This window comes from Ceratina calcarata, unplaced genomic scaffold (genome assembly GCF_001652005.2).
Source record: "Ceratina calcarata isolate Rehan_Ccalc_2016 unplaced genomic scaffold, ASM165200v1 scaffold203, whole genome shotgun sequence".
Classification (NCBI taxonomy): Eukaryota; Metazoa; Arthropoda; class Insecta; order Hymenoptera; family Apidae; genus Ceratina; species Ceratina calcarata.
The window spans coordinates 419,181-441,620 of NW_017141919.1; the positions used below are offsets into that span (position 1 = coordinate 419,181).

General features: G+C 38.8%; 3 protein-coding genes across 5 annotated transcripts in view; 2 read left to right on the forward strand and 1 right to left on the reverse strand.

The window, feature by feature from the left end:
* The window catches only part of UBL3 (ubiquitin like 3), a 97,071-nt gene extending 87,619 nt beyond the window's left edge, over positions 1–9,452 (forward strand). Inside the window, exon 4 of the mRNA XM_018019728.2 lies at positions 2,475–9,452. Coding sequence (XP_017875217.1) covers positions 2,475–2,539 — 65 coding nt within the window. The 3' untranslated portion in view covers positions 2,540–9,452. The remainder of the gene's footprint in view (positions 1–2,474) is intronic.
* Positions 9,453–9,681: 229 nt separating this feature from the next.
* LOC108622065 (putative protein FAM10A4) overlaps positions 9,682–22,440 on the forward strand; it is a 15,003-nt gene continuing 2,244 nt past the window's right edge. The window contains exons 1-4 of one of the 3 annotated variants that reach the window (XM_018019722.2): positions 9,684–10,377; positions 10,454–10,533; positions 10,619–10,894; positions 10,978–11,390. In XM_018019722.2, the coding sequence (XP_017875211.1) occupies positions 10,636–10,894; positions 10,978–11,390 (672 nt within the window). In that variant the 5' untranslated portion in view covers positions 9,684–10,377; positions 10,454–10,533; positions 10,619–10,635. Of the gene's footprint in view, positions 10,378–10,426; positions 10,534–10,618; positions 10,895–10,977; positions 11,391–22,440 lie in introns of those variants that run through there. The other 2 variants (XM_018019721.2, XM_026811194.1) reach the window with 2 other exon arrangements.
* Positions 11,729–20,216, reverse strand: LOC108622063 (sarcalumenin). Its single transcript, XM_018019718.2, has 10 exons — positions 20,040–20,216; positions 16,108–16,194; positions 15,956–16,041; positions 15,740–15,899; positions 14,567–15,679; positions 14,384–14,500; positions 13,954–14,183; positions 13,651–13,842; positions 13,324–13,587; positions 11,729–13,107 (listed from the first exon to the last, which is right to left on the reverse strand). Exons 1-10 carry the CDS (start codon positions 20,110–20,112, stop codon positions 12,727–12,729), a joined length of 2,703 nt encoding a protein of 900 aa, XP_017875207.1. The 5' UTR covers positions 20,113–20,216; the 3' UTR covers positions 11,729–12,726.

Sequence of the window (22,440 nt, forward strand, 5' to 3'; positions counted from 1 at the left end):
CTGTTTACCCTCTCCTGCGAGGCTCAAATAAAAGACCCTTTGTGTTCCGAGCCAACATGTCAGAGCACTGTTCAATTCGAACGATCGTACCCAAGTAGAGACGTGTGGCTCGTTCCACCGATCAGAAATTCGTTAAAGGAAAAGTATTACGTGCGTACATACGAAATGTTTGCTGCAATATACAGTGACTATGAATAATATTTTTCACATTGGTCCAAACAAGATAGTTTTTCTGGGATGTTGGAAGATTTAGTTTATTATGTGATGTATGAAAAAACAGTGCGAAAAAAAGTAAATATCGCGTTTCGCAACTTTTCCATTCGGATCTCTAATGAACATTGGAAATATCCCGTTTGTAGATTACCTCCCGTAAGCAAGTTGTACGCACGTGCAAAGTTTCATAAAAACCGATGAAAAGCATAAAAAATTTGCTTTAATTAATCTCAGTTGTAGGCAAGAAGTCATGAAAGCCTGCAGTTTTTAAAATTTTTAGTTGCTTGTAGTTCATAGCAGCATTAAACGATTTTTATGGAACTTTGTACGTGCATACAACTTAGATCTAAAAACGAAATGTGTCAAATTTTTATTACAAACCCTTTTGAACAAGTTAAAAAACGCAAATTTCACAATTCCGACCAGTAAGAATTTTCAACAAATTTTTATTACACATTACGTAGTAAATTAAGTCTTCTAGCACGAAAGATTCTATTGTTTGGTCCAATATGAAAAGAGTTATTCCGTTTTAAAATATATACAAATACTCTTTGTAGCCACTGTAAAACTCTGGACAGTTTGTATGCAATAATCTAATATATCAAATTGTATATCTAGTTTGTACTATTTTCATTCGCAACTAGAATTATCTGAAAAATACTGAGTTCTCAGCTTGAAAGGTAATTGTAAGATTATTTTTATTGCTTCATCCTGCGTATACCGGAAGGGTCGAAACGACCCAACGCGAAAGAAGGGCTGTGAGTATGCGATGACTTAATTTCAACGTACACGATTCACGTGCCCGGTGGCAAAAACATGCAACGATGTTTGCACACGCTCGAGTACATTGTTTTTCTTTCCCAAACGTGTACGTTAATCTTTTTAACTTAATTCTATGCGTCGGATGCGCACTCAAGATAACAACGATATTTCCCATTCCTCGTGCAAATTTGTGCGCACTCCCGCTGCTCTCTCGCTCCGTGTCCATTTCCAGAACGCTTTTTAACCGACCATTGTCGACGGTAATTAGGTTCGACGTTACGCAAGGAAAAGATGCGCAACGTCGATTGCGTAACTCATTCGAGATTCGCGATACGGTTTCGATCTGCAGTTACACCATTAAAATTCATTTTGTTGAATGGAACAGTCTTCGCGTTTAAAACTGTGGAAATGATATATTTGTTACGTAATTGAGCTTCATTATTGATCATAATTTTATTAATGCAATGGATAAGAATAATAAATTTCAGTATTAGAAGTTTGTTAGAAAATTCTTAATCAAACGTTATATTTCTTTTAATCATTCAGGAGGACTCTGAATAAATTATGATTTAAATTTATATAGCATAAAAGTAATCTCATGTATACAATAAAGAATTCACAAGAACACGACCATAACTATAAGTCTTCAATCTGTTAACAATTGCAGGTCTTTTACCTAACGGTGAGCACATGCATATCCAGCCCGAACACATCCTCTACCACGAGTTCGATTAACAAAATCCTCAATAAAAATCCTGTTCAAGATATCCAAAATCCAAAGTTTGACAGTACGCATCCAAGATACTCATTGCCATTCCCCCAACTAGGAACTCGAAAGGGAAATCTCGAGCGAAAATTCACGGTACTTCTATGTATAAATCTTGATATATTATTCACGATACTATTCTAACAGCTAATTTTACATTATCTAATGTTATTATTATTATTATTATTATTGCCACGGTATTTTAATTACTGTTTACGTCGCATTGTCCCTGACGAAATAAGTGCATTCATTATGCCATAGACAAGTCAAGTTACTAATCCCGTGTTTCCTACTTTAGAATGAAAGGTTGGATCAGTTTACGATCCGCTGACGGAAGTCGAGGACAGCGGTCCTTTCGTGTACGCAGAAAAGAATCGCGACCGGCAGCAACGGAAACGTAATATTTAGAAACGCACGTGTCACGCTGCGTAACGCGGGATTTAAATATACAGCTCGTTCGCGTGCTCCTTGTTCCTATGTCCTTTTATATTCTTCGTGGCATCCGCAGTAACGTATAGCCTTATCAGTATGAATTATAGCAAGTGATTAAGCGTTTTACTCCGTAAAATGTGGTAGATTGGAAATAAATTGAATTCTCGAATGTCCGAGCTCTAAATTAACTGAAGCAACCGGGGTAAAGTGTCTAAGAAAAATGAGTAACGAGTAAGAAAGGGCTCCCGTGTCGTCTTACTGTTAGGATAGAAATAACGGGACGTATAATTCTCTGTTACAGATCAGAGGCAAAAAAGTAAAGGCGGAGGGAGTAGTTGCTGCTCAGCTTCCTGTCGCATACTTTAAAGAAAACGTCGGCTGCCCTGGATATATTTTGAGGTCGTTCCGTATGAGAGCCAGCTCCCACGTTCTTCAAAGCTGAGCCATGGTTTCTAAGGTTTCGATGCCGGTGTATCATTGTTAGTGGCTGAGCCTCGTGAGCAGTGTAGCAAAGGAAAAAAAAAGAGAAAAAAGAAATCAAGTTGTCGCACCCTCTTCGCCGATTCGCATTAATTAAAACGGAGCAGAGAAGAATACAAGAGAACGAGAGAAAGAGCCAAGCCAAGAACAAGTTTTACGTCTGTTCGCCCGTGGCGCACGCTGAAACAACGAAAACACGTTGTCCGCCGTCCCAGGTGAACAAATTCGAACATCGTTATCGTCGTCCCATGTCGTTTCACCTTTTGTGTAAAAAGAGCAAAGTAAAAATTATAGATTGAAATTCTGTGACAAACGCCTGTACATCTTATTCCCGAAAAAAGTTCATGACCAGAACCAAGCGATGGCGAACCATATAAGCATAAAGAGCTGTGTATCTTGTTTTGTTCGCTGGTAGATACGTACTCAGTCTGTTTGCACTGGAAATCTATTTGCGAGCAATCTCGCAACAGGAGAGCTCGTTTTCGGGGATATCGATGACCTCGTTCAAGTAATAGGCGTAGGGAACGCGTAACGACAAGAGTCGAGACACAGACATCGCCGTTTAGCCCTTCGCCGTGTTCCAGGGAGGGGAAGTTACGCGTCTCGAGGGACGTCGGGGTTCTTGATCGGAGGGCCTCGACTCTTGGTAATTAACACCATTTGTTGAAAAAGAAAAGTAAGGTAAATTTGTTCGTCGCAGGAGATTAGCACTTACAGGAAACGGTTTCGCGGGCGATAATTCGAAAGCTCTCTCCTCGAACGGCGCTACACGATGCTTAGAAACTCAACCACTATCCGACTATACTGCAGCGTTTAAATAGTAATTATTATTGTAGACGGAATCCGCGTGTATGTTTAAACGTACGAATGAATGTGTCGCGTTTGAGAGATCGACAGAGCGAGAGAGAACGAGAGCGCGCGAGCGAGAGAGGGAGAGAGAGATAAATTTATGTTGTGATATATGCAGGTAGTGAATATAATTATATATTATACATACTATTATATTAAAATTATATATTATATATATATGAAATTATATATATATATATATATATATATAATGGTATGAGACATGTTGACACGCAGTTAAACTCTCATACACAGGATAGACTTTATCGTGAATTTAAAGTAATATTATGACGCCACTTCGAGAGTTTAGTATTTCCGGAATAAGATTACAGAGAGGAGAAAACAGAACATTGGATCTCTAATGGTAGTTATGATTAAATAAAATCTCAAATATATCTCCTGTTAGCTCCTTCGTTTCCACTTCTTTTCCACCGTTGTTCCCCGCTCTCTCCCTTCCCTTTGCCCCAAACGTCCCTTCTTCTTCGAACCTTCGCTTGACTACATCACTCCGCGCTCTTCCTTTTTATTCTGTTTCCACCCGTCCATTTTTAATTGATCGGGCCTAGAAATCATTCGTAGACCCAAAACTAACAATTCGAACATTATAGGCGAAAGTATCCGATTATGGCGATGATGATGATTATTATTATTAGTACTATTATATCTATTATTATTAGATTAGGTCCAACCAAACCACACACGTTTTATGATAAGTTGTAGCCTATTCTATACTCAACTATGCTACTGTATAATGTACTATGACACTATGACTCTTACCAATGCATAACACACGTGTATATAATATATATATATATATATATGTAATGTTCTCATATGTAGCGAAATTCATCGTAAGACGAGCGATATCGTTGGACGTTTATTTAATTTATTGTCGTACAGAACATCGATGGACAATGCGTCCCTTGCACAGTCCGAGATGGATCGGTATCTGCCTGACTCATAAACCTGTGCATCATATTTAAAAAATATTTCTGAACAACAATCGATTAGAACTGTTTTCTCTGACAAAAAGTGTGTTCCAAAAAAGTTAAATATGAACGGAGTTGTTGTTAATTCGAAATGTTCCGTACAATTTGCTTTCGAATCTTTGAAATTTAAAGAAAATTGAAGAAAGAAGATATTTATCGTGCCGTTAAGTGTCATTGAAAAATTCGAGATAGCGTCTCGAGGAGATGTATAAGATTAAAGACGATAATGTTGTTACTGTGTGCAGCATTTCTTATCCAGCTTTTTAATCTTATATTCAAACACACGAGTAAATAGATTCTTTTTTTACAGGAATAATGAGATTGTTTGCGATTCTGGCATCTCGAATGCGTATAGATACGACGATAGGTTTATGGGAATGGCTAGCGCTATGATTTAGCATTTTATCTACTGATTCGTCGCTGCCTTCGTTCTTTGTTCATATTTCCTTTACCATCACTTTCCTTCTCCCTATTTTTCATCTTCTTGAGTATCGTTAAGGCATAGATAATCTATGTATAACGGATGCTGTTTATAAAAGTAACAAGTTGTTTAGCTAGTAAGTTAAAAGAGTTGCGAATAAACACATCACGTAGATACAGGAGAACACGTGGACTATCAGAAGCAGATACGATCATTGCGTTTCAATTAACGCAACTATTAATTACCAAATACTAAACACTGGGTTATTAATCCTACGCCAACATTCATTCGATTATTAAGTCGTGGTAAAAAAAATGCATGTATTGGAAAGAAGGGAGGAAGGAAGAACTCGCTCTGTAATAAGCTTGTTGTACAGTTCCTTTGACGTTACAATATTACTTTAAAGTCTCGCTGAAGAGATAGAGAAAACTGACGAAACGCGAGGTGAACGCGGATTGAGCGAACGAACCTCGAAGTTGGTAGGGACAGTTTTCGGTGAATCTGCAGATAGAGAGCAACTTCCCCGATATTCCGTTTATATTTTTAATACGTTGTTGGAACGTGACTCCTTACAACATATTAGAACTTCATTGAAATCGGAAAAATTGCCCTTTATCTAAACACTTGCCAGCTTTCTTCGAGCATATCGTTCGAAATTTCACCTCGTCTGTCGTAACAGTTATTTTTGAACGCTGCGGCGCGATGTAGACTACACGTAAAAAGGAAGTGGAAGCGTTCCGATTAGGGAAGAAGAACTATCGACGACGAACCAGTTTTCTGAATAAAGAAAAAGAGATATTTTCAAGGTTGTTAACACCCACGCCATCGGCCACGACTCCCGTCTTTTTCTCTCTGAACATCGATGACCTTTGTTCTCGTTTCCGTTCGCCGTAATATAAAGATGATCTCACACCAATGCAATCGGAATGAGAAAAAATGAACACTCTGTCGCACCTATCAGCGCGAAACGTGATGAGTAAGAGAGAGAGAAAGGGGGCAGAAAAATAAAGGAGGACAAATCGGACTCCGAGAGATCGCGTGAGAAGAGGGATTACTTTACAAAAAGAGAAAAAAAGAAATAAAAATGGAATGAACTTAAATAGTGTATTATATATAAAAACTATACGCCTCACTCTATTTGCTGTTTAAACGAGAAAGATGATAAAATAAAATGGTATTCTTAAATACAACAAACAAGTAATAACGGTAATATTAATAATAACGATAATATTAATAACGGTAAACAGTCTACGAGGAATATTAAAAACTTACACATACTTACATCATATCAAAATTTCTAGCGGTTAAGAATCAAATCATAGGTTTATTTGTACACGCGTTTTTCCCGAGCAAACCGCGCGCGTAATAACATGATACCATCGTGCAACCCGACGTACAAAACGTTTCTTTTTCTTTCTTGATTATTCATTGAGGACGCCGTCACACGTGCATCGTGACCGACCAACTATTACAGCTAGTTAGCACCGGTTACGATGCGAACTCTATGATACGTGGTTCGCGGACGATCGTCACCGTCATTTTCATCTAGATATGAGCTGATTACAGGTTTTCGTTGCCTAACGTGAAAAACGAGGAAACGCCGAGGCCGGAGTTACAAGTTGGTACGGAATGAGCATGACTCCGCTGCTAAACGGTCTCTTCTCTGTGTCATTATATTTAATTGAGGCAAGGAAGACGAGGCCTGAAATAGATTAAATTTCATAAGCCAAAGGAGATTCTTCGTTCGCGAATCGAAAGCCGTAATCAATTCATGTTAATCTTAATCAAACGCATCGCATCGGCATTTCTCATCTATCAGATTTAGAGCATTGTTATCGCTAGTCAGACAGATTTTATCGATCGCGAAAGAGGATATTGGCGGATCAACGAAACGATAATAATGTATATTTAAAGAAAAAAGAATGCCACGATACTCCAGATAGTGATTATACGAGAAATATAAATATAATTTTATCGCTGCTCCGGCAAGGTAGATCGTTGTGAACGCATCATCTAGCGAAATCAAAATGATACACAAAACGACCCTCGTCAAAAGAGGATTTCGACCCAAAGAGGAGCTTCGCGCGTAAACATTCCAAATTATCTACCTTTGGATTTGAAGTCGACCCCACCCCTCACTTCACTACCCTCCCTGCCCTCCTTTTAATTAATCGTCCCACTTGAACCGCGTTAACGAAGAGAAATCGTATTCCGTGTTATTCGATGTTAAAAATATCGCGATCACAGTTACGTTACGATCTAATCGTATTCGGTGAAACAATTGTAATTAAAATAATATACGTCATAGCTGGAGGAAAAGTTTTAGCGAACACACCTTTGTGATCCGATACACACAAACGCAGATAGGCAAAGTCACACGGTCTTTATTGACGTTCACGATTTAACGACAAAGAGAAAATGCAAAAAGAATGAGATGAAGAATGATAATAAAGTGTACAAAGCGAACTATAATTTTATACGGAAATCGGAATGTAATGATTTTACTCGAGACCCGTGAAAAACAAATTTCGCGCGTGACACTTTCAAACTCTTTAGAACCAAACGGCGATGTTGTTGCTGTGTACAAAATTATTCTCTGACAACTCTCTGTACTCTCTTCAATGTGACAAATAATCCCCTTTATTGATTTCACGTTTTATCCATGCAGTTTGATGAGGACAGTATTTTTGTAGGCGAAAGCTTTTCTATTCACGCGATACATAAATGTACGCGCGTACTTGTGAACACTTAGGATTGCGCGAATTCGTGAAAATTGTTTTCGAAGGGTAAAAGAGAAAGATATGAGTACAGAACACTCGTCTAATAATTTTGAGCTTAATTGCTGAAAATGCAATCGTTAAATCGCTTTCTCTTTCCTTCTTCCTGCTCTGAATTCTTATTTCCTTTCATTATTAACGAGGAGAATAATTTACGCAATCAAATGTTTGATTTACTCTCGGAGGAAATGGTTTCGAGGTAAAAGAAAAGGAAGGAAAATCTTTTAATCCTTTGATCAAAAGGAGATGTATAAAACGTTTTCAACTGGCCGTCCTACATAGAATATGGCGAATGGTAAATATATTATTTGGAAAACTATCCTATTTATTATCATAATTTAAATTATCGATGCGTGTAAAATCGTGGAACAGGTGATACAGCATGCTAAAGTTAAAAAAAAAAAAGGAAAGTGTAACGGAATGTAACACGCAAGAATTTTTGTAGATTTTATGTTAATAAAGCCGATGTTAACAAATTCTTCCATATATTGATTCAAGTAAAATAATTTGAAGAGGAAATGAAACAAAAAACGAATTGAGATCTCTTTAAGAAGAGAAGAGAACACCAAACTTGTATCGACGATTAATTTACCTGCGTGTTAATTTTGTCTGAATGTAATAGGAAAACGCTAAGAACGAGCAATGGTGAATGACAATTGTTTGATATCTCACACATCCCTCTTGTGTTCGCGTTTGCTGAACGAGACTTACCGTTACTTTTTGCCAAGCGTCTCTATGTAATTGTATCATTTAAAACGCAGTCAAATATCTTATCATACATGTAACATAGAGTAAGGAGTATTATCATGCCATAAAAGCGACAATGGTAAACGTTTCTAAACGAGGAATCATATAGTGATAAAGAGAAAAAAAAAATACCATATTCATTCACGCAAGGATACTCTCATATTAACTGTGTACATGACATCTTCATTTCTTATTCTAACGATATTGGATTTACGAACAGGCATCTCGAGTTCCCCTTCTGCTTTCTAATTTGTAATGTTCATTTTAAAAATTAATCTCTACCGCATTGATTCTGTGTAGGATAGACGTTTATCTATTTTACCGCTAACTTTTAGGTAACGATTAACTATGTAAATAGCGTGACGAACAATTATTAAATTGAACGACGACGGAGTTAGAATTTTTTCAACGGATTGCCCCAACGGCTATCCAATGATATATAGAGTTTTGTTATCTGTTGCGCAGAGGTGAAACCAATTTCTTACAATAGGGCACAGCATAAAATAATATGTTGCGGCGCGGCGTGGCTGGATATTTCTATAAAAGTAAAAGTAATTTCTACGACGTAGACTTGATGTGCAACTGTGAAGAACCGTCTTGTAATTGTTGATAATTTTTAAAATGAGAGTGGATGATATAAGGTATGTCCACATACTGTGCCGTCTTGTAACGAACTTGTCGATACAATATCAAATTTTTGGAGGACTTATTGTTAAGCTTACGTTACACACCTCATTTGTAAATATTAGATCATATTTTTGTCTGTAGCATAATGAGGATTTTAACTGCAATTTATTTAGTTCATAGTGATAAGATAATAAAGCTAGAAAATATAATGGGATAAATGAGTCGTTGTTGTTATTATTACTCGTAAGCAATTGTATGTACAGCCAGCTTTTATTTATTGCATTTTTTAGTTAAATTACAATTTTGCCACGGTTGAAAGTCCGATAAATAGAAATCAATGGAAAATTCAGATAAAAGGTTATGTACAATAAAATACAAATACACATGAATCTCTTCATTATCTTTATTTGTTTATACGAATATCTCAATAACAGGCATCTGCTACTCTACTGACAATTCTACAATATTCAACCTTAATCCACAGTATGATTATCAACCAAATATTGAAAGCTCACTGTTTATTTTCAAAATACATACTGCTCTACAGTATTTTATATTGTTGTTCACATTTAATATCAATTAAATCGTATCGTTCGTATTACTTTTCCCTTTTGCAACCACGATTTACTTTTTCAAAGCCAGTCAGATGTTTCTGCGGACACACATCTACGCAGATGCACAATAATCGTGTGTGAGCGACGAACGGTATTGTGTATCAGACTTTATGATTAGTCGGAATCTGTGTCTTGCGCAATTTGTTATACTCGGCAGAGAATTAATTTAGTAATTGCAATTCTTCTTATTATTCACCTCTCGCGAATAAATTCAGCTTAAAATTTACGTGTACGAAACAAATACATTACTTCTGAATAGAGATGGCGTTCAATATCACTAACCGTGATTTTTCACGGTGATCACAAAATCACGATCACGAGTCGTGATTATACTGTCACGACCGTAATTGCGAATAATTAATTTACTAATCTATTCATCACTTTTCTCTACCTTATCATCTATTATTTTAAATGCGCGCAGTTCACGTGAAGCGCACGCTGCGCGAGTAGCAGATTCTCTCTACACCAATTAGAAGCGATCACGAAAATCACGAATCACTGTGAAAAATCACCGTGATTGGGAACAAACGTGATCGAATCACGAGTGACTCGAAGTAGCAGTTCTAGTCATCACTAGTGCGAAGAGCATGACGAAGACGCAAGAGGGGAATAGTGGTGGGGAACGCGAAAAGAGGGGAAGTCTCTATGAGGCATTTTTCACAGCAGTGCTTCAGCCGTTCAGCCTTGTATACTAATAGCAGTAAGTATCCAACTTCGATATTACAACTCATTCGTTACCGGTACAATTTCAACCGTAATTCGTTATCTTTTTTTAGAGGATCCATATACTATTATTGAGTTTAAAATACATTAGTAAACGCTCCAATTTTTCTATACAACTTTCTACTTACTTGACGTAAATACGATAACCATTGTTCTGCGTGTTTACACGGTTACTGGAATTTTCTTAGGCCGAACGTTTTGCATAACTCGATTGTCAGTGTTTGCAGATACCAAGATGTCTGTTCCATTGAAACCAGAACTCCTTACACAGTTGAAAACGTTCATTGATATGTGCCTAGTCAATCCTTCGGTATTACATCAACCAGAGTTCTCGTTCATAAAAGCATTTGTTGAACATTTTGGAGGAAATATACCAAAAGAAGATGAGTCAACACGTGAAAAACCAAAGGAAACGGCATCTGAGAAACCAGAACCAGAACCAGAGCCAGAAAGCGAAGAAAGTGATCTTGAACTCGATATGACTGGAGTAGTCGGTATGCCTAAATCCTTTTGTCGTTCTTGCTTGAATACTGTTTCATTAATCTATAATTAACTATGAATGTTTTATATATATCAGAGCCAGATACAGATGTAAATCAGAAAATGGGCAATCCCACTTTGCAACCGACAGAAGAGGAAATAGCCGAGTCTCAAGCTAAGCGGGCAGAGGCAGTATCGGCATTTGTAGAGAAAGATTACGAGAAAGCTATAGAATTATATACAGAAGCAATTTTGTTAAATCCACAAGCATCACTGCTCTATGCAAAGCGTGGCCAAGTGTTTCTGTTAATGAATAAGCCTAACGCTTGCATTCGTGATTGCGATCGAGCCTTGGAATTGAATCCGGACAGCGCAGCAGCACACAAATTTAGGGGACGGGCCTATCATTTGCTTGGCAACTTCGAAGCGGCAGCCAACAATTTGAGGCTCGCTTGTAAATTCGACTTCGACGAGCAGGCTGACGAGTGGCTACGAGAAGTTACACCGAACGTAAGTACTTTCATCAAATTCTTTAAACTAAAAATTGCATGCTATGTTCAATGTTGAAACATCAATTACGAATCCTCATTTTAAATTAGTTCTAAGTTTCCTGTCGTTTAATGTCTTCTATTTTAAATTTTATTATTCCTTACTTCTTGTAAATGATTTGTATTTGGGATCGAGATGTCACGTTTACACAAATGGCAAATATAATATATATATATTCCTATTTGAAAAATACATAAATTAAGTCTATTAAAACTTCGGCACTTAACTTAATTGAAGTAATAGTAACTGAGATAATAATAATATCAATCACACGTATGAACATTAATAACACAATGCACTGAAAACGATTAATGATTCATATGAGGCATTTAACATATACAGGGTACATTAAAAATCAAATTTTTTACTAAAACAAACAATATAATCATTTACATTTCAAATGTCGTTTACCATATTATTCGCCGTATCAACATAGGGAGTTATTATCATATGACTGACTAATGATTCTCTCTTTTTAAATAAATATTCATTACTTTTAATAAGAACACAATTCGTTTATACAAGGTATTTCACAAAAAAGCCTCAAAAAGAGATCATTCCTATCTCTTTCTCAATGGAAACATTTTTATGTATTTTATTTTACATACTTATAATATGTTTTACGTCGACGCGTGTCGTTTCGACGTCTGACCACGTCACAGCGTTGTACTATAATTAGCACAACCATTACACACTAAGTTTCAAAAAAAAAGTCTATCGCGCGAGTTCACTGTAGTTTCGCATCGGTGTGACCGACGATAGGACCCATCGTCTTTTTCTGATACGTTTTCCGGAACACATCCGAGGGAAAAAACTCACTACCCTTCCTCTTTCGTCGGAATGGCAACTCTCGTCCTGCCTTCCAACTCACAATTCGTCCCCACTAATATTCTTAAGCTCGAGTCAAGCGTACCATCGGTGACGAATTGTTTGCCTCGTAGTGTCACCAAAACGTTGTTTACCTACAGCATATCTTCGCTCCGAGAATAGGTACCTACTTACTTGTGTCTCTTCTCGCCTTTGAAACGTCGTCGCGCATTAATAGTTTTCTGAGGAGAGTTTCTGTTTGGTTTTCGCAGACCCTTCTCTTCGTCCGAATATCCGGTTGGATTTCTAACGGCGATCCAACTCTACTACGTAGTTTCTGTTTTCAGCTGGGAAAGAAAAGTTCTCTGTACCGCAATGAACTTACACTAGCGTTCTCCTTCTCACTTCATTACTCTTCGTGTTTTGTACAATTCGCTCTCACCCCGTACTCGGCATCAAGAGCTTTGTCTCAGAATGTCTGATCGAATACTCAACTAGGGGGACTCGTCTCGTACTCGTGTATGACCTGCTCCACTGATTTCTTGTATTTGCCCACGAGTTCCGGCAGATCGTAGGCGATCGCGACATCGAGTCTGTTGATCGGGCATCCACGGAAGTAAGTGCACGTGGAGCTCAGCAGCGGAAAGTCGTATAGCGGATTTAACCGGAAGAAGTCTCGGTAAACGTCCGGATCCGGTAAATCGTAGCGCGATATATTTTTCAGAGTGCTCAAGCCCTCGTATATGTGGTAATCTTGAGGATTCTCGATAATCTTGTCGCTTATCTCCTTTTTGTTTCCGAAAAACGTCTTGTGATTGTAATATGTTGTCAAGTAACAGTCTACCATTTTAGCATGATTGCGCACTCGTACCTACAACAATGGTTGGAGACGATAAACACAGCGTATGTGTAAAAGAATATTCGGATATAATAAACTACGGATTTTTATGCATTTATAAGTATGCTAGCATTTGAACATTGCGCATGCTGTAATACTTTGCAAGTAAAAGCATATAAATTTCATTTTTTAATCCTTTATTTTACATAAAAATCCGAAATCTAGATATAATGAAACAGAAAGGCTTACGGCGAATCTTCTGGCGCTCGCTATCTTATGCTCGACTCGTTTGTCGATGGCAGTACGCAAGTCGCGTAGGAATGCACGTTCTTGGGCATACAGTAGCCTGGTCGGTGCACCAGCCTCGTACGGTAACGACCATAACGATGTGGAGTACATGATCGGTGGCTCGGCGCTGGACATTAGCGGGGATATGTTCCAAATCAGAGCGCCTTGCACTCTCATTAGCTCTTCTGGTTTTACTTGATCAGCTTTGTTAAGAATGATCCGTGTCTGTGTCCGGAAGTTCTCATTACATTTATGCCGACAAGTTTGAAACTCGTTTACGAAGCTTACCTGGTGCTCCCTTCCTTTCAATTGATCAAGAATCGCTTCCGTTTCTGGTCCAACGTCTAATTTGGATGGATCGTACACCAGGAATATTATATCCGCGCGATCGATGAACCACTGACACGCGTCGTTGAACGGGAATAAACGTTGGACCTGTTTTCGAATTTCTAAAATTCCTGGTATCTCGACGATATTCACCTGATGAGATACAAATCACTCGAATCACATTGCATCGTGTTGTTTACTCCTATATTATTAATTTGATCAGTTTTATCAAACGAATTACGTTGATGGACATTGTCCACTTACTTTTTCTAACAACTTATTGGGTTGTCGTAAGCCCTTGAGACGATCGAGCATTCCCTGGCCGAATTTTTGCAGTCCGGAGAAAGTCCAATCGGCAGCTAGCTGCGTACCATCGAGTATCTCCTCTTCCTCACCGTGCATTATAATATTGAAGTAGGCAGGTGATGGCTCGGCTCCTGTGTCATTTCCATTTGGCGTTTTGCATTGCTCCTCAAAGCATTCTCTCAAACCACCTAAACACTATCTGTACATTCATGCTCCTAGCATGCCACTACCACTAAATCTTTTACAGCATTTGTTCTTTTATTTTTTTGTTTCCTCACGTTTTTGTAATAGAATGCGGCTTTTGGTTAAGCGTCAATACGTGAGGTAATCGAAGCATCATCGCACAACAAATTCTCACTATATCTCTGTTTTATCGTTACTTACGCACCTGTTCTCAACGATGTCTGCTTGTACTCCATGTCAAGCAAGTAGTTTATGATGGAAGATTTCCCACCGCTCCACGGACCCATGAAAAGAACTAGCGGCTTGGAGAATATCTCGGGATCTGAAATAATAAACAGTCTCCGGTTTTAAATATTTTATCGATTATCTAAATTTCTTTCATACGTACCACCAAAATGCCTATTGCTGAGGTCTCTATATTTATACAGAGATTCCAACGGCTGGATAGCATTGTCATAAACCCTCTTCAGCTCCTTCAATATAACATCTGCGATCTTCTCAATAGCCCGTTCCTTCTCTTCATTTTCCTCGTCTAGCTTCAACAAGTGGTTAATGTGATCCCGTGGCCGTAAATTCTCTGGAACCACTATTTCTTGGATCAAGTCTTCCTCGGGGGTAGGTTCCTCTTCCTCGCTCTGGCCTGGTTCATCTGACCCTTCATCTTCACCTTCACCCTCACCAGCACCTTCTTCGCTAACTTCTCTTCTGGTACGAGATTTCGGATTCACAGCTTCTTCTTCTGATTTGCCCTCTTCTACTGATTTTTCTCCCTCTTCTGTTGATTTACCCTCCTCTTCGTCTTCTTTCTCCTCCTCGGTCCCTTTCTCCGCGGATTTTTCCTCGTCTTCCGCGGATTTTGTCTCTTCCTTCGATTCACCTTTCGTGGTTTCTTCACTTTCCTTGGCTTCTTCTGTCACTTGAGCTTCCTCGCTCTCGCCTTGATCTTCTTTACTTTCCTTTGCCTCCTCCGTTTGGTCTTCAGATGGGCCATCCTCCTCGTCCTTGCTAGCCTCTTTTTCTTCTTCTTCTTCCTTAGAAGCAGCTTCTGTCACCTCATCGGTCTCTTCTTCCGGTTTCGAATCGATTGTTTCACTTTCAGCCTCCTCGGACTTCACCTCTTCCGTCTTGGCTTCTTCGTCGGATTTTTCCTCGTCGGTTTTCGCTTGCTCAGCCGAATCTCCCTCGGCTTGCGTTTCGTCGGATGTTCCATCGTCAGCCTCTGCCTCGTCGTCAGATTTTCCAGCATCTGCTTCCTCGCCAGATTTTCCAGCTTCCGCTTCCTCACCAGATTTATCAGTCTCTGTCTCCTCCTCGGATTTTCCAGCATCTTGCGATTCCTCTTCAGACTTTCCTTCCTCTATTTGCGCGTCTTCACCAGATTTTTCTGCTTCCTCCTGCTCGGAATCCGCAGCCCCCTCTTCTGTCTGTTCTACGGACTCTTTATCTTCTTCTGTTCCTTTGTCCGCTTCTTCTGATTTTTCTTCCGGCTGTTCGCTTTCTCCTAGAAGATTCAGAGTAGATTTAGACTTGTTTTTAGATTAGTTTAACGAGTTAATCGTACCTCCTTCGGCTTCGGCACTTTGTTCTTCTCCTTGCTCAGCCCCTTCCGATGTCTTAGCCTCCTCAGCCTGTTCGGCGCTCTCTGCATCATCGGCTTCCGCCGGCTTTTCCTCTTCAGTCTCTATATCTTCCTTCGAGGCATCGGTCGCTGGCTCCCCTTCCTACAATTTAATGCATAAGAAACAAAAAATAAAAGACATGGACCAATTATGCTTACTTCTTCGCTTGCATCTTTCACATCTTCCTCTTGGCTCTCTTTATCTGCGTCGGTCCCTGCCTCGGCACTGGTCTGCTCCAAAGATCCTTCAAACGAAACATTCTAGAAATCGCTACGCTCCGGCTGAATATTCGTCGCCAGTTTGACATTACCTGTACCGAGATCTTTCAACGCCTTCTCAATATACGGCCGGCACAGATCCTCCGATGGCACCTCTAGCTCTTCTTCGCTTTGCACTCCTGAAACATAATTTTAGCCTCAGATTCATTAACTTTATCACCAGATCAATTAGCATTGATCGGTTTCAAGGATTTATTATCAGAAAAATTAATAGTTGCCCGTGGAACGTGATAATGCTAAAGAACAATTAACGGGTATTCCGGTCTCGTAGTTTTGTAAAGATTCCGCGATTGGCTTGACTCGTACGCCGACTCTTCGGCTGCCAGGAATTTTGTTCGCGGGTTCCCGCTATGCTAAACACGCGGTGCCAAAAGAAGAAGCCGCGGAGTATTAGATAACCCAGCACGGAGCTTAGCAGAAGAGGGTTTAACGCCACGCGACCACCGAAAATATCTGACCCGGGTGACGCAATATCTTGTCAAAGTCGTTACACGCAGTAGCTCGGGTCGAGCGCGTGGTCGGACAATGACAGGTGTTCGGAGACAACAATCATGCCTGACCGAGGCTTAAGCGGCTAGTAAAAAATAGGCGTTCTTCAAGAACTAGTCAATCGGTTATTGAGAATTCTCTGTTATAGACACAATGATAATTTTTGCATATTATGAACTCAGCTAGCCAATGAATCTAATCTAATTCAACTAACAGTTGCATATTAAGAACAATATCATAGCCACAAAAAGAATTCTTATATTTTCAATTGAGTTATGAACGATCAATATCACCTGGCCTAACTAACAGGTTCACATGAAAAACTTAATCACAGATAGAATAAAAATTCTCTATACCTAAACTTGAGCAGGCATTGAATCTTTAATTTTGCTCTAACTATGTTTTTCCGATTTCTAATGTAAATTATTCATGAATGCGCTCGATTGTTTACATTAGAATGTAGAATTTTGTGTCACGTAGCGTACGTGAAACGTACTCGGTCGATGAAAATGTCGATATCATCTTTCTAAGCAGTACCTGGGACCAGGAGGCCGGTTTCTAACTTTAGCGGCGAGTAGGCGGCTTCGAGCCGAGCAACACTTGAAAATATTTATATATTGGATGAGCGAAACGTATTTTTATCGTTATTCGATGCGAAAGAGTTGAAATCGGCTTTGACCGAGATTCCATATGATAAATTACCATTCTTCGAACTCTTATGAATGAGAATTCGGAATAATGGAAACAATATAGAACATTGACAACTCAGTTAAGGGGTGAAATATATTCACGAGTTTCCTGTATGAACGTCAGTTCCGAAAGTAGTCTAGCATGTAGCAGCGGTATAATACCGTACATTTGCGTCAATCGCGTAAACAACAGACTGGAGGATAGAAATTAATAGAAGATATTCAAGTATATTCGAGATTTTCCAAAGAATTCGCATAAGATCAGATTTCCTGTTCGTCGGCTGTGACGCAATTTTCGAAGTGAAATTTAATTGGTCTATAGGTACAAACGAGAAGAAAATACGAAGTGCATGTACCGGCCGTAAATTTTCGTCGTTACATCACACGTGCTGGTACTTTTGGCACGAGATTTTATCATTTTACTGCTCGATCCTTTTGTCTTCTGTGATGTCAACCGGCGTCTTCGAAAAGATCTATTGGCTTGCAGAGCTCTAGATACTTTTTGATTTTCCAATCTTTTACCCCCACCTTGTCATTTTAAAATAAACTGCAATGTTCTTTTGGGTGGTTCCTTTGTAAAGCGTAATGAGAGCGAACGTGGTAGTGAATTATGATCAAAGAATAGTTATTACTGATTTACATGAAAAATATTAATTTTAGAACGCGGTAATCTGTAAGATGGCGATATATCTTGAAATTATACTTGTTGCAAAATAATCCGTGAAAATGTCAAGATACGGGTAATGGAAGTAGAGGTAAGCAGCTGTCGTTTGGCAAGCATAACCACCAAGGATAAAGATAGAATCTCGAGTCTTGTTCCGTGCTCTGTGGCATGTATAGTCTTTAATCTTTTTGCTTTAAAAGTTAGAATCGTTCAAAAATGTATGACGGTTCTCGTACGTTTATTAATAATGTCCAACTGCGTGTACGAATGATTTATCAAAAGAATTTATTATCATTCGTTTGTCTAATGGTAATCTCGGTAAATGGTATCATTTGTTCGTCTTTATTTTGCTGAAGGGTATTCAGACATTACCTGCTTCATCAGTCGTACTAATTTTTCCCTTAATTTTCCTGTCTCAGTTGCAGTTGGATTTAAAATGAAACCCGAACTAACAAATACGTTTGTAATTCATTTCTACTAATTGTACACTATTAGAAATATGGACGACAGTATATCACTATAATATTTTTTTTATCAAATTGTAAAATAATCAATTTTTAGTTTTAAAGTATTTGTATTTAATTATGAATTTGTGATTTATAAATATTAGTGAAGACCAACTGTGATGTCTCTTATCATTTTTTATCAGCCAGGAGTTGAAATCAAGTATCGCTTTAAACGGAATTCACGTTCAGGTTTATAGAATGTAGAACGAATCTGGCACGGATTTATGTCTCTCCTTATGTAATTATTTGCAAGTTGTTGACAGTCGACTTCCATCGATTCCCAAAATAACAAATCCTTGAATCCGCGATCAAAACCTTTTACTCGATCGCTGTCCCATTTCGCTTCGTTAACCGAACTGAAATCTGAAACACTGTTTACCGCCTATAACCGCACATTCAAACCGCATAATCAAATAATTTTTAAGTGGTCGATCGTTGTATCTTACATTTTTATTAAATTGTGATATCAAACGACGTGAAAGAAGTTGAGTTATTATTTGAAGAATAAAACGTCCAATCCATCAAATAAAAAAATGATCATTGTATGAACAAAAAAAGATCACGAATAATTGTCATATCGGTTCGTGAGATTAAACATCAAAAATAGGATGTTGGGGAAACGCTACGTTATAGGGAAATTTTCCAAACTCTCGATATAGCGTACGGAATGCAGTAGAATGATGAATCGGAAGAGAACGCGAACTACACGTGCTGTCGAACGGAAGAAATATTCGACCGTGAACAAGAGAGTGTATCGACAAGAGAAATTGGCTATGATGCAACGGACGGATCGCAGGTTCATCGGTTTCGATCGGGCGCGCGTCTGCTCGATGTAGAAGAGGCTCGACGAGCCAGGAACCGATGACGCAGACCGGTGACTTTACGTAACATTGACCTTCATCAATCGTCACACGTTCGTCAGCGCGTCATCCAACATCATCGTCCGGACGAAAACTTCTAGAAATCCGACGACCGCTGACGTCGCGCGATAAACGGATTGAAAAATTGACTCCGGTTACCGATCTTCAGCTGGTAACAATAACGATTACCTCTGCCGAAAGATATCTATCGTGAATCACGTACGTTGCGTACGCATGCAAGACATTGCTCCTCGCTTTATATAATTGAACGACGTCGCGTCGAGCAGGTGCATTCTAAAAAAGCGTCGCGTGACGGCCCGTTAAAAATAACGCGGAAACAAATGATGATGTCGGCGCAGGTCTAGGATTGCAATCGAGATTGGGAATTATTAATCTTGCCTTAAAAAACCCCTGAATTTCAATTTTTACAGGATAAACGATAAAGAGAAAACTGAATTATCTTCTAAATCTGAGGTAATAATATCTGAAAACTTCCAATCAAAACAGAAATGGGTAAATAAAACGAATGTTTTAAGAAATAAATACTATGCTTTAAAAAATTATTATAATTGCAATCATTAAATTAGATGTTACGAAGTGGAAATAAAAATCCAAAGGACCATTTCATATCTAAATGGCAGAAATAATTAAAAGCAATTTGTTCTGATGAATCTCCAAACAGAAAAAGAATGAATAAGGCAAAGGTGGGGTAAAATCTGGTTTTTGGGGAGGTAAGGATCTGGGGTCGGGACTCACCCTGTAAGGCGATGGCTAGAAGGGCCAGGAAGAGGCCCACGAAGTACGCGGGTCGCAGCCGCGAGCCCGTCATCTCGTTTCACTAGGCACTACACGATGAGCCAGGGCTGGCAGCTCGTCTCACTCGATAGTCGTCTTCGACTCGAACTCGCTCGCGAGGAACTGGCATTGTCACTACCGCCAAACCCCGAAGACGCCCCTCTACTTCTCACCCCACAGCCAAACCACGCGAGCCATCATCTTCATCTTTTTTTTCCCGCCTGATTTCCGTCTGCGAAGTCAATCAATCCCTTACCCTTTGGAACGAATCCTTTCGTAATATACCCTGACTGTGTCTAATCAGAAATCTACTATTAATTACATGATTTTCATTACAAGGTCTATGAAGCATTTTTATATGAAGCATAAATCAATAAGTAAACTACTATTTAAGATAAACAATTATTTACTAATTTGACCAAAAGAATCTTTCTATACACTTAGCATAAGACATGTGGTATATTCACATAGTTTCTTAAAGGAGAATTCGTTTTCTAAAGCTGTAGAGTAAAATATAAGAAAGCAATTTCATATTATAACTGATTCACCCCCTGTACATTCTTTAGCATGGATCAAATTGCGCAAATAATTGTATTGGTTTATCATAAACCTAAAAAGAAGGAAAATGAAAATCAAAGGTTCAAGTCCTTGAGCAAGAAGATTTTAGTAAAATAACTTGCTTATACCAAGTTAGCAATGATCTGTAAAAAGACAGTTTAATTCATTTCCAATGGAAGAGCGTGATCGCAAGAGCCACTGAATCACCGAATCTTTATCTCGTACAATCCGAGGATACCGTAGAGTGGCAGTTTTAAAAATACCTCTGGTCGGCCCGGTTTTCTCGGGTTTGCAGGGTCTGCCTGGCCGACAGACCGCTAAGACATTGACTACTTGTGCACGAAGATCCTGCAAACGTTTCGACCTAGCTCTCTCGCGTCATCTTGTTTTCTTCTCGTTCGTCGTCACATACCCTCTCCCCGTCATACATTTTTATTTATTCCACACCGTTCGTCATCGACCATTTTTCTGGCCGCTGTGTTTCATCATCACGCGAACGCGTTAGAACGATAGGCGGAGCCTTCAAAAAGAAGATCGAATCCGGAAATCAGTTAGAATAACGCAAAGGTTGAAGTTTATTAATAGTTGAGGAGTTTCGCGTCTGTGTCTTTGCGGTGAAAATTATAATGCGAAGGTTCATCGAAGATCGCCGGTTAGTTAGTTAACACGAGCCAATAATAAGCGTCGCAGTCGTAGGTTACCCGAAATACATGCGTGATACGAGGACAAGGTCGTCATGGACATCAGAATCAGTCAAATTCTTTTGATAGAAAACTTCTTTTTAGAATGATTATTATTCTTGGTAGATGTAGAATATAGATTCTATGATATAGGTCATATAACTTATGCTATGGGGATGGACAGATGTAGGTAAGTGAGTTATCCTGGCCTTCGTCGAAGGAGAAATATCCAATGCATTGATGTTATGCCAATAAAAATAATGTTACATCAAATAAACATTATTCGCGAATGAAGAAATACAAATCTGGTTCCAATAATTTATTGGCTATATAGGCTAACATCATCAATTGAACTTTGCAGATGAAAATCCTATTTAAATATTCCGCTCAACAGAAGATAAACATACCATCTTTCTCAATCCAATAAAATTGTCAACAACTGAAATATGTATATGAATGATCAATTTAATATATCTGTCGTCTCTAAAATTACATAACATGTATAAGAATATGTAATCCAATTACATGAAATACTACATTCATTTACGATGAGGAAAATTACATTGCAGAATAAATTAGTTTCGCTAACTTAAAAAGATATTAGGGAAATTCCAAGGATTTCTGATCGGTGATCGTGGCTCGCGCATCTAGCAAGAGAGAAGAGATTCGCGGCGAAATGCATGCCCGCTCGAACAGAGAGGAGTGTCGGGACGACGGGCGCCTTTATATTTAGACGCCCGGGTCGCCGCCGTATAAGGTGGTGGTTCCCTCGTGCAAAAGTTCTCGCGTTTGCTCGCTCTCACCGCTCGTTATCTCCACATTTCGTCCTTTCTTCTTATCTTCCCTATCTGGTTGCGCTGACTTTCCAAGGACCAGCAGGACATACTGATAAGCGAATCAGTTTATTTTATTGTCAAGACAATTTAAAACTAAGTGTAATACAAAATCGCTAGAATTGACTCACTATATTATGGAATAAATATTTCTTTATGTTCCTTACCTTAAACTTTGTTTTTATTGTAATTTATTGAGAGTTTAAATCTCTTTTTGGTTTTACAGCCGTAGACTCGAATTCATGAATTGGAGGTACTGCAAGTGAAATTTGTTTGATTGTTTTACGAAGA